The 12694-nt window shown below is 38.0% G+C and overlaps 1 protein-coding gene across 8 annotated transcripts in view; it reads right to left on the reverse strand.

The window, feature by feature from the left end:
• speg (SPEG complex locus) overlaps nt 1-12694 on the reverse strand; it is an 87994-nt gene that overhangs the window by 47078 nt on the left and 28222 nt on the right. For 3 of the 8 annotated variants that reach the window (XM_015373970.1, XM_015373975.1, XM_015373971.1), the window contains 3 exons: nt 7612-7710; nt 2167-2317; nt 511-1305 (listed from right to left, as the gene is read on the reverse strand). In XM_015373970.1, the coding sequence (XP_015229456.1) occupies nt 511-1305; nt 2167-2317; nt 7612-7710 (1045 nt within the window). Of the gene's footprint in view, nt 1-510; nt 1306-2166; nt 2318-7611; nt 7711-10481; nt 10746-11276; nt 11326-12694 lie in introns of those variants that run through there. The other 5 variants (XM_015373974.1, XM_015373978.1, XM_015373973.1 and 2 more) reach the window with 5 other exon arrangements.

Genomic DNA, 12694 nt, shown 5'->3' on the forward strand with positions numbered 1-12694 from the left:
TCTATCATTACATTTGATTTGATTGTAGTCTAGTCTTTGTTCACTTTGCAAGAAAAAAAAGAAAAAAGTGAAATAGAAACAGCTTTAAAAAGTTCGGCATTTATTCTTTTCCTGCTTTGTGTGTCAACTATCACGGTTGCTAAGCGACAGAGCGTATCGCGGTAAAAGCCACCGAAGGGTAGACCTGTTTGAATTCACAGACAAAATAAGGAGAAAAATAAGGTCTCCTTATTTTCAAGGACTTCGAAGGATCCAGTCCTTGGAAGACGCAGTCCATGAATTCGAACAGAGCCAATGGTAGGCTATTCTTTTTTTTTATTTCTAAAATAATGTATTGTACTTCAAATAAAGTTAAAGATTGTCCTTTATCGTGTTTGTCCTTTACAGTCCCAATAACATAACTTTGTGGTTTCAAAATGACATGATTCTAGAAAATTTATGGTGCTTTAAAGCTTTCGCAGGGAACTTTATAAACATGAAACATTATCAATGAGTAAACTAGTCTCTAACCTGTTTATGCCTTTCCTGGTTGCTGTTGCCGGTGGTTGCCCTGGCAACTGCTGATCTGGTGCCGTTTCCATGGTGACCAAGCTCTTCCCAAAGCTTTCCCGGGGTGAGCGGTTAGCTGTTGGCGCCGCATCGTCCCTGTGTGGGCTCTTACTCTGGTGTCCTAAAGGTTGGGCCGGGAGCTGAGGAGGAACCTGGGATGTTCTGTCCCGTTCTCTCCCGCCAGTCTTTCTCTTCTCCTCCAGAGCTCGCTCACTGGCCTCCAACTTCCGAACCACATGCTGAGGAATGGGCTCTATCTTCCCGGTGGGTGTCCTCTCCCTCTGCGACAGCTGCTCGGTGGAGTATGCCTTCTTCAGGCTCGGTTTCCCCACGAGCTTCTTGATCCTCTGAAGCTCCTCTGCAAACTTGTTCTGAACTCTCTGAGAATAGGTTGTCTTGTCCTCCAGCGAGGAGGCTCGGTGCTGGAATGCTGCTCTCTTTTGGGCTACTCCCTGTGAGACCCTTCCCTCCTCCTTGCTGGGGCCCCCTGTCTTCTTTCCACTGTCATCTGAGTCCAGGCACGCCGCCCCTCCTGGCAAATCCAAACTTTTCCTCCACTCCTCAAAGGCCCGCACCTTGTCAGTGATCTTGGGTCCAGCACGGGGCAATTTCGGAGTCATTATAACATCACCAGAAGTCTTAGATGCTTGAGGGTCTTCAGTTTTGTCTTTATCAAGTTTTTTGCTGAAAGCTGCCAGGGTAGAGGATGGAGGGACATGAGAGGAGAGCCTCCAGGAATCCTCAGCAGATTTGTTCCTACAGGAGTGAGGATTTTAGGGGTGGGGGATGGAGTTGTGGAGTTAGAGATCAACTACAGTTTTGTGGATTTGTAGGACAAGAGAAGTCATCTTAATTTCCATATTTCTTGTTTGTGTTCAGTGGTCAAAATAGAGTCATATGAGATTTTAAAAAGAAACAAATGATTCACCAGATGTTTATGAAGTCCAAAAATACATTAATCCAGGATTTTTAAAAAGTGAGAATCACCTCATAAAAAATCATGCCCAAAACAAGCCTGTGAGTCTCAAGATAAATAACTTGTGATAACATTCATGCTAATATCAGCAATCCATGCATGCCACCGCAAACCAACAAAGAGAATCTGAAATAGAGGAAAGCATGCAGTTTTTAAAAAGCCCTATTCTGTTAGAAATGAGTCAAATAGCACAAATCTTGTGGAAAATAACTGCTCTAATGACTTTAATAAACATTAACGATATAAAGAGAGATGTAAACTTTTAGATGAGTTGAAATCAAACCACAAAGCAGTCAAAGGAAAGTGTGATCGGGGGTCGAATGATTGAACATAAAGGAAATGAAAGGAAGAAATGGGTCTATGGAGGATATGATATTGTGCAAAGTCTAAATCTGGGGTTTCAGGCCAGTCTTTTATTGTAATCCTGGGAATGCCAAGCCATGTGCTATAAGGGCATTGAAAATGTTCTCCCTCTGTAGAGGCTGAACATGCTCCCATAGTAGTCGCTTCCGACAGAGACACTTTCCTCTGACCCTTGGACGGGCCGCGCCAGGTTAGCATGAGAGGCTCGGATTAGAGGTTCCACACCAAGGTGACGGACGGGGGCTGCCCCGTCAGCGGGGTCCCCGCCAAAGGCTTGCCTTGCTGGGTTGGTGGGGTCTAAATGTGGCCCTGGAGGGCGGGAACCAAGAGCTCGGAGCTCTCGCTCCACAACGGGGTCGTAGGTGCCAGGGAGAGTGGCCCTACGATCTGAAGCATCCGGGTTATAGTCCATCATCCTTCCTCCCTCACCTGTAAAGTTAGAGAGCAAGAGGTTAAAGGTCACAGTGGTGGATCAGGCTAAAATCTGTAGGAAAAGCGAGCCTCGACACTGATTCACTACAAATGTCTCAAAGATTTTTTTATTAAAATGTTCTTTATTAAGAATCCGTGCATCTCTTGGTCATTGGATTTTTGTTTCAGAAACGGCAATTAAAAAAGCAAAAACAAATGGTGATTTGGTTTTTGTTTTACAATACTTGAAATTTAAAGTGTTTCTCTTTTTCATTGTCAAAAATGGAACATTTTAATTTGAAAAATTGTAATTTCAGTAAAAAAAAACACAAAAATGCCTTTGAACAGAAACAAAAAGAGGCTTGATTGTGGTCGTTTGTTCTTATTCCGAGATCAGATGTGATTATTTATTTGTGGCTAAAGCACCAAAGTAAGAGCTGCCCGGGGCTAAAAAAAGTCCTTGTGATTGAGCTTGAGCAAGGACAAGCAGCCATACGTTGTTTTCCGAAACAATAAAAGAGTCTCTCTCAGGACAGAAGTAAGAAGCTTTGGCACAGTTAGACAGATATTCACCGATTCGGCTTCTCTGGATCAATAACTCGCCGATCATTTCTCCTACAAAACCGTCATCTCTCCGCAACCACAGCAAAGCAGACAGTGAGCTACAACTCTAGTTTCCTAAAAACACTCACACCGCGCTGGGATCACACTACACTGTAGTGCCACCAAACATGTAGGACACTTAGATAATCTCATCTAGATCATATTACAACTCTTACTTTGGAAAAATGTGCAAAACTCTATTTTTTGTGATTTCTCCATTTATATTATAAGCATATAATCGCCATTAGCTACACTATAGATTATTGTAGTGCCACCAAACTCATAGCAGCCATAGATAACCTGATCTGGATCATACTACAACTCCGACTTTGGGAAGATGAGCCCCTGATATTTCTAATATTTCTACGTAACATTACGGGCTTTTATGTGTACTATCATCACCCAAAAGGTAACATTTTGAAATTGCAGGGTGACAAAGATCCTCACATCTACTCCATATCAGATTTGTATACACAGCGACACTTGGTTGCGAGTTTTGACTCAATTCTGAGGAAATATTTTATCTAAACCTAAGTAATAAAAATAACAAATATTTCTCCATTATGTTATTAGCAGTACTCAGCTTGAACTGCAGGGATCTCTAAGCCAGAACTTTAGTCCTGAAAACCATTTTTACCAATTATCTATTTCTTTACAGGGATATCATTAATTAAAAATCAAAATCTAGTCTAGAAACATGTCGTTTCTAAGTGTTACCATTGATTTTTACTTTATTTCAAAGATTGTGTTGGGAACTGGGTTGGTTTCTAATTGTGGGTTTTTTCTTGTTTCCCTGCTGCTTTCACCTTCATCCAGTGGATGGCGCTGCACCTGGAGGGGCGTTACCCATGCCCTAATCATCCTCGAGATCAGGGGGGATTTAGGAAATTTGGGGCCCTACACAAAGACAGGCATGGGGCCCTATACAAAGACAGGCATGGGGCCCTCTGAATTTAGAAGATACAAATAAAACGGTCCCATTATACAGATAAAGAAATATACAGACATTTGTACTGAGCTGATTTTCTTGCGGTCTCAAAAGGAATGGAAGATTTTTTCCCAATCACTAAGCAACGGAAAAAGTAAATAACAGTCTTCCTTTTCACTGTATAAAAGCCATAATCTGTTTACGTATCTGTTCTCCATTTATCATTTGGATGAAATAATAGCTGTATGAATCATGACAGCAGACAAGATAGAGGAGAGCAGGAGGCGGGGTTACCAATCTACTTGCTCTGGAGAGCAGAGTTCGCTGCTTTTATATATTGTCGCCAAAGTCTCAATTAGCAGAAAAAAGTCACTAGATTTGGCGCTATGCGTTTTGTTTTTTAAAAAAGTGCTAGAGGGGTCTGAAAAGCTGCTAAATATAGCGACAAAAGCTCTAAGTTGGAAACACTGCTCTTTGAATTGCTTGTTTTCAAATGGTTTGCTGCTGGTTGTTTGGACCTTTCTGAATATATGCAGCAAATGGACTGATCCAATGTGGTGGACAATAGGGATTAGCTGTTCTCTTGTCGTTCTGCATGTGGGTTAAGAAACTGGAAACCAACAACAACTTTGGTTAGTTATTTAACCAATTTAATAAATGTACTGGTATTGAGTTTCTACCTCATGACTGCCTCATGTCCACGGCCCTGCAACCACAACTCCGGACACAATCAGACACAGTTAGATGCTTAGTTTAATGAAGTACCAACCAATCATGATCAGCCATCAATTACAGTCAGTAGGGGAAGAATCTTTTAGAGCTCAGTATGAAAAAGAGTTTATGAGGTTTTTACTGCCTGAAGTGCTTAAACCTGGATGGGAAAAGGAAAAGAAAAAATTTAAGAGCTTTGAATGGATAATAAACTCTGAGGTTAATGAAATTCATTTAAATCAGGTAGATGTCAGATCCATTATATTCGATCATATGAGCGATTTTATGCTGATAAATAAATATAAAATATATGGAAAAATCGCAAAAAATATCCAGATTCCAATGAGATTATCTATGTGTCCTGCACGTTTGGTGGCACTACAATGATCTATAGTGTAGCTATTGGTGATTATATGCTTATAATAATGAAAAAAAATCACAAAAATGCCCAAAGTAAGAGTAGTAGTATGATCCAGATGGGATTGTCTGTTTGCTACACGTTTGGTGGCACTACAATGATCTATAGTGTAGTTATTGCTCAATTTATACTTACTCGAATAATACAAAACATAAAAGTGGAGGTATTACTAATCATAAAACCTGAATATAATGAACACTTTATATCCCAATCTATAGAGTAAAAAGTTATTTTTCAAGAATTTTTTTTGTCGTTTGTGTTTTTAATTTACATAACATTTTTTTAACTTTCATTAAAAACATGCTTTTGTTTTTTATTGTCATTTAAAAACACTTTTTTGTTTTTAACAATTTTATATTTTTTGTTAAATTTGCTTGTTTACCAAAGGTTTGTCTTTCACAGTCAAGTTTCTGCCTCTATATATATATATATATATATATATTTTGGAGCCCAGCTAGAGTGGTGTACCTCAGGGTTTTGTCCTCAGATCCCTTCTATTCTCTCTCTCTGCCTCTTGCCTTTAAAACTAGCGTCACTGTTCCTTTAAATCCTTGACTTTGAAATAATTGCATGATTGGCTTAAAGGTTCTTTAAGTAGTTGGTAATAATAATTTTCAATTATGGTTAATTGGAGTAGCGCTCTCTGGACTCAGAAAATTTGTTTAAAAAGCCCCTTAAACCTATTTGCTCTTGTTTTAATTGACATTGTTTGTTTTGATTGCTGTGAAGCATTTTGCGACTCTGTGTCTCAAAAGCACTATAGAAATAAAAACTGTTTTCTTACTTAAATGTGTTTTAAGCTGCCTGTGCATCTATATTAAAATAGTAAAAAAAATATGTGTTATGTCTAATAAAAGCATTATTAAATTATTATATCTTATATTATACTGTATGCTGTGAGGTGCAGCACTCTAGAGATCCAGATTTTTTAAATGAATCCTGAAGCAGACGCCAACACAGAAGCAAGCTTGTGGATTGTGGTTACATGCTAATAAAGCCTGGACAGATAAACAGTCAATTGATTGCTTTTAAAATCAACAGGAAATACAACTGAAGCCGAAAAAGGCTGGACTGAGTGCCATGTAAAGCAGGCCTCCCTCATCATAAATCAACTAACGATTGGCATTTTAGTGATGAGCAACAGAGACAGAGATGTGATAGCAGCAGAAAATAAAGAGCTGTCAGCATCTTAGCTTAACGAAGGAGCCCCTGAAACAGCAGTGGGGGGGTCAAGGATATAAAATGTCAGGCTGTTTGACTGGTTGAGTGAAGGGATGCTGACTCGGCAAGACCATCAGAGCGCACTATACGTCAACTTCCCATTTTCTCATTAAATTGCTTTGAAAGGTTTAGTTTAAAATAAAACTAAGAAAAATGAGTCCCTATATTCTCCACTAAATGTGATCCTCTTCAGCTTGTCTTCCGTTGGTTGGAGTCATAAAATTAAAGAAGGACCAAACAGGGAAGAGGGGAAATATATTAAGTCTGTCAATACTTTCAGTCTATTCAATTTCCTGGTTAGAAATTGATTGTGAGTCTGTTGCAATTCGGATACACTTTATTTGAAACAGACCTTTACATTGGGCTTGTATGGAGTGAATTATGTTTCATCATGTTGCAAATTGCTTTTTAAATAGTACTAAAAAGAAAATGCAATGCAGCAATAAAACTTTGAAAAACTTGACATATCTTTACTGCTTTATTAGATTTTCTATAAAAATATTTGTTCTATTTTTCATGGGTTGTTTTTTTTTAACAGAATACATATTTTATAATCTTATTTTTCAAATTTCTCTTCTTCAGATTGAGTTTTACGAATTGCATACTTGCATACTTGTAATTGAGTTTCACTAATCACATTCTATTCACTTTTAGCCTAATAAAAACATTAATTTTTGACAAATAAAATGCGTCTCCAATCCTCACAGGAAAGCCCGCCCCCAGAAGTAAAGAGAACATGATCTGGAAAAACACAGTTTCAAAATAATGCAATCAGTTAAACTCAATCTGAAAAAAAAAAGTGGAATTTTTTATATAAACATAAAAATGAAAGAAAATTAAAAAAAATATATGAAATCAGAAAAAAATGAAAGTTATTTAAACAAAAAAATAGAACAAAATAAAAATTGTAAAAAAAAAAATTGAAAAAATTAAGTTAGAAAAATAATGAATCTAAGGAAAGAGTGAGGTTACTCTGAAAACCTTATTTGATTAATGTTCTTGGCTTGCAACAATAATGGAACAAAATTTACGGCATACCAATGAGACTCTTTGATAAAGACCTATATTTTTAGTTGTTTTTCTGTATTATTACCCTATATTTCTGACATAGGGAACAAATGGATACACAGTAGTTACTCCCTGTTGGAAACTAGGGCAGTGTGCCACACCATCGCATCACACCATGAGGGATGAATACATATCGGATTTCATCCAACAGACGTCAGTAACAACCTGCATTAAATCCATCCATCCACACTCAGCCATAAGCGAGCGTGTTTCTGGCTGCTGCTCCAGCGGGACAGTAAATCTTCAGTTAAAAAATGTTTCCAGGGATGTTCTATTTGGAGAAGCGCCACTTCCGGAACAACATTTGCAAGCCATAAAATATTCACATAAGCAAGCTAGAAAAAAGATAAAACGGCAGAATACCTGAAGGTCCTTTCCGTCCGGCTTTGTCCGGGTGCCTCCCAGGCCCTTCTTTGGGTTCCATCTGAGGCTCGTTGGTCTCATCTTCGGTTGTCTCAGAGTCTGAAATGATGTGAGGAAAAAAACTGTTCAAAAATAATAATTCAAGATAGGATAAAAATAAAAAATTAAGCTGAGAATCTTTCCTTTTTTTCCTTTAAATTTGAACTATAAATATAACAGCTTTTAAGTATACATTTTAATAAATGCACAGAAATAACATGCAGTTGGTACAAAGAAAAATGGGGGAACAAAATCTCAACCCTTTAAACTTCAAGATTTATAAAGTGAAGTGATGACAGAACAAAAACAGAAAGTATACAAACACAATGGCAGACAAGAGTCAGCAATAGTTGATTTATGTCAAAACCGTATAAAAATCACTGGGATTTCTCCACTTAACATTATTAAACTTCTTTAATGAAACACCAGCTATAATGGAGGGTATTCCACATCAGATTTGGTCTATAGTGCCACAACACGTCCCCCATCTATTTAGTGCAAGTTGTTATTGAGCAGTATGCCAAGTGAAAACAACCCCCCAAAAAAACGAAACCTAAAACATGTAGTCTTTTTTTTTGGTAGTATAGCACATGTGTCTTTACAAACAACAACAAAAGGCAGGGTTCATATGAAGAAGTACCCCCCAAACACCAGACGTCACTTAGACGTTGGTTTTGAAGCTAAATCTGGTTCGTCATATAATTTATTCCAGAACCAGAAATAGTTGCTGAAAATTTGTTTGGTAGGTCTGATTTTGTCCCACTTTAGTCCAGTAATACATGTTGAAAAAAGACGTTGAAAACCCAATTTTTTACCTTCAACTTTTCAACCAAATGTGGACATTGTTCGGACGTTAATCTTGTCGTCTGTTCAATACATTTTTGCTCAGCTGGTAGGCTAATGGGTTAAATAAGCTACATAAAAACAATTTGAACTGCAAAACAGACAAAATTCTCTGCTGGAAGGTTTCAATAAAAATAAAAAACCTAAATGTAACTGGTTTGCAAATGAAATTTTAGCACAATAGAATATGCTAGCATAATACTGGGCGTTTCTCAATATGCGTTCTTGAGCGTTCTCGTGTGCTCGTGTACTCGTGACACGTCATCAGTCTCAGCCCGAGTACCGTTCCAATTCTTGAGAACGCCAGATCGAGAACGCACCAAATCCCCGGATGTTGTTCTCACCCTGCCCTCTTAATCGAGCATGCATCAGAGCAGACTTGTGCGTTCTTCAGACTGACCGCTTCCCCAGAATGCCCCGCGGCCGCAGCTTGATTCAAGACAGCGCTCACAGTGTTAAGTTAAACATTCCCTTTTCTGCTGCTCTTGTTCTTCAAAAGTACGTTTTGAAATCGTTTGAGGCGATAACATTATACATTGAAGCCTCCCTGTGTGGTCTGTTTACAGAGTTAGTGCGAAATTAAAAAATAAAGTCCGACGTTGAGCGGACCAGAGTGACCAGCAGACCTCCGAGCGTAACCACAGCCAGGGCTAAATTTACCCCGTCTGTAGTGCACTTCTCTCGGTCTAGTTATGTGTGAACTACCGCTCGTTCTGTTGGCGGTTTTTTGCGGTCCGGTAATTTTTTTTTAATGTTTTTTGAGCTTTAGAAATTAAAAATATTGTTTTCAAAATGTTTTGTGTAGGGAATAAATAGTTTTGACTGTTAAAGNAAACAAATGTTAGCAACAAATTTCAGAAACTAGCATGTTAGTACAATCAGGCTAGCTGGCCGCTCAAGCAAATAAATCTGGTATGAAGTGTACAAAAGAAGCAAACATTAACTCCTTTGTGATCATTTTCAGGAAGAAGAAGATCAGATAGGAATACATACTCAATGAAACAGTATGTATTTATCAATTATTTTATTGTTAGTTAATGACCTTAAGGCTCCATTTAGATATCTACTGTTTTTTAAAATAATATAGAGTATTTATGATTCTTTTATTCCCAACGTGAATAAAATAGCTTAAAATATTTAGTCCGAGCACCTAAAATGTCATTCCTTAATCCACACCCCATGTCTATAATATATATATATATATATATAAAATATATATAATATTTATTCCGTCAGGGTGGCGGTGGGGCCGGTACCTATATCCAGCAGTCTATAGTCGAGAGGCGGGGTACACATCCTGGACAGGTCCCCAGTCTTTTGCAGGGCAACACAAACACATACAGCCATGCACAAACACGCACTCACACCTAAGGACAATTTAGAGAAGCTGATAAAAATAACAGTCATGTTTTTGGACTGTGGGAGGAAGCTGTATTACCAGGAGAGAACCCACGCATGCATGGGGTGAACATGCAAACTCCATGCAGAAAGACCCCCGGGGCGGGAATCGAATCCAAAACCATGCTGCAAGGCAGCAGCGCTACAAACTGCGCAACCGGGCAGCCCTTTACGGTAATTGTTTTGTTCAATTTAAATGAAAATTAAAAAAAATGTAATAATTGCCCTAATTTAGCTCCATACCCACTGTCCTGCATGCTTAAGGTGTTTCCCTACATCCTCTTACCTATCTTAAACAAACAAGTATAAACAGGCCTCTTAAGGCTTTGATGATGGGATCAGAGAGAAATCTAAAACATTAAGGACTCTGTCTTATATTGTACAGTTCCTCGTTTTGGCTAATTTCAATAAGAAAAACAGATTTTTGCCCAGTTTTGCACCTTTTTTCACAAACCAGGCCATGCCTATAGTCAAAAAAATACAAATGCTAAAAAAAACAGGATGAAAATGGCATCATGGATGGATGTTGGGGAGAAGAAAGGAGGACGGAAGGAGGGCGGCAACAAACTAATCAAAGACGGAGGGTTTACCATAGCTTTGCTTTCGGCAGGAGCGGAAAACTTCGCTTCCATAGTGGCAGCAAGAGAGGGCAGACGGGAGAGCACCGTTACTATGGAAACCAGCATCTCTCTCACCCACACGACCAATCCTCTTCGTACCCATTAGAGTCTAAAAAATCACCAGCCAAACAGCTGGGTGGCTGACAGATATGTTTACTGGTTAGAGAGAGGAGGGGGACGACGACAACCACAGAACAGGTTGCACCTCATTTGGCCTCTCATCAAGTCAAGATCCTGATTAGATGAGAACAAACCGGTGTGACATGAACATCCACTAGATCTGCGTATGTAGATCCCCCCCCTCTGTATATAAACACCAAACTACCCCAGAGATGTAAACACAAGGAACAACAGGAGTTTATTTTATAATACGATTGATTTATAGCTTTAGTTTTCATATGTATCACAAAACATTATGGCATAAATTAGAAAAGATGTTTTCCACTTGAGGATTGTTTTTTTTTTCTTTCTTGCATAGAGTCAGCAGTGCAATACAAAAATATCACTTTGTGGGGGTGGATGTACAACAACAAAACCCACTTGAGTGCAGTTAAACAGCAAAACATACAAATAAATGATATCAAAAATGATTTTATAATCTTTAGTACAATAATCCCTGGAGTAAATATCCTCCTAAAACATGTCGTTGAAAGCTAAACAGAGTTAAGGAACAAAAGACTGTCGCAGTTTTTCCAGTAGAACAGAAAAAGAAAAGAAAAGAAACTTTTACATGGCACAGTAGGATAACTCATACTGACAACACACCATGGGTGAATCTGCCAAATGTCCGTGTGGAGTGCCCAGTTCTCTGAAACAAGATACAGAAAGCACAATGCATTATTCAGCAGCAATCGCAGTGAAAGATTCAAATTAAGGCAGAACAAAATGCTACATTTTTGGTGCTTCCATTCATGGAAAAGATTAGGAGAACTATAAAATATTCTGTTCTGACATCAAAACTGATGGCAATTCACATTTCTTAGCTTTGTGGAAAGGAAAAATAATTTGTTGCTTTAAACTTCAAGTTTTCTTGTTCAATCGATGATAATATATGTCAACAAAAGTGAAATATAGAGAAAAATTTTAGGATGCTGACAGACAGCTAGTGCTACCCTCTTACCTCAGGGAAATGCAACTGGACTAGCAGTTATCTACCAGTTTCTGAAATCTGAATTTCATTAAAGAGGTTTTGTAAGTAAAAACATGTTGTGTAAATGGAAATTTCTTTTTAAAATTAGAAATCTGAAAAGAAAAATCAATAAAGGTTTAGAGAGTAACTTGGCTGTTTTCTATGGTTTAAAATCATTTTTTATATAAATATTAAATGCCTTTTTTTTTTTATACAAAACTTGTATTTACAACTTTTATTGATAGATTCCTCTTTTTTTAGATAGAGTCTTAGGAAAGGCATTCTTTTCAAATTGCCTTCTACAGATCACATTCCCTTTATTTACGCTGGAATGAGGAGCAAACATGGATTTCTATTGGTCTGAATGTTATCAGCAGCATTTTTACATATGAAGAGCATTTGTTTTTATTTGTCTTGAAGTGAGGAGAATGTGATCAATAAAAAAAAATCACTCAATAGAATTGAGGAAAATTACCCCCTTCTTCCCTCTCTAACAGCCTTTGTCAAGTAGACTCACAGCATATGAATAAGATCAAAGTCCAGACTTTGACTAGGCCAACGACTTTCCATTCCTTGGTTCTCCGTCAGCCTTTGGTTGATTTACAAATATGATTTGGGGAACTAGTGTATTGAAGGGTCCATTTCTGATGGACCCTTTGAAATGAGGCAGCCATTAGAGGTGGCTGAAAAATAGTTTATAGATATGTAATTGACTAACAGGTAAACTCTTTACAGTAGAACTCATTCTTAAGTGTTTATATGCATTCATTTACGGTGAGCAGTAGACAAAAATAACAAACACTGACTCTAATCTGTTCAACTATAGGCAAAAAAAAGCATTTATAAACAAAATTCTGTAGCATGAATATGTTTTGAACACTTTTGAAAGAGTCATTAAGTGTTTAAACATTAATTAATAACATCTTTTATCTCGTTAGCCTTATTTGAAATGGATCTGCCTGGCTGGTTGTTTCCTGGACGGGGCCGCCTTTTACAGCTGCTTTTTGTATCTCTGCTTCTGTCTCCTTGAACCCCAGTCGGCCTCGGCAGATGG

The sequence above is a fragment of the Cyprinodon variegatus genome, unplaced genomic scaffold (assembly GCF_000732505.1).
Source record: "Cyprinodon variegatus isolate N-32 unplaced genomic scaffold, C_variegatus-1.0 Scaffold95, whole genome shotgun sequence".
Classification (NCBI taxonomy): domain Eukaryota; kingdom Metazoa; phylum Chordata; class Actinopteri; order Cyprinodontiformes; family Cyprinodontidae; genus Cyprinodon; species Cyprinodon variegatus.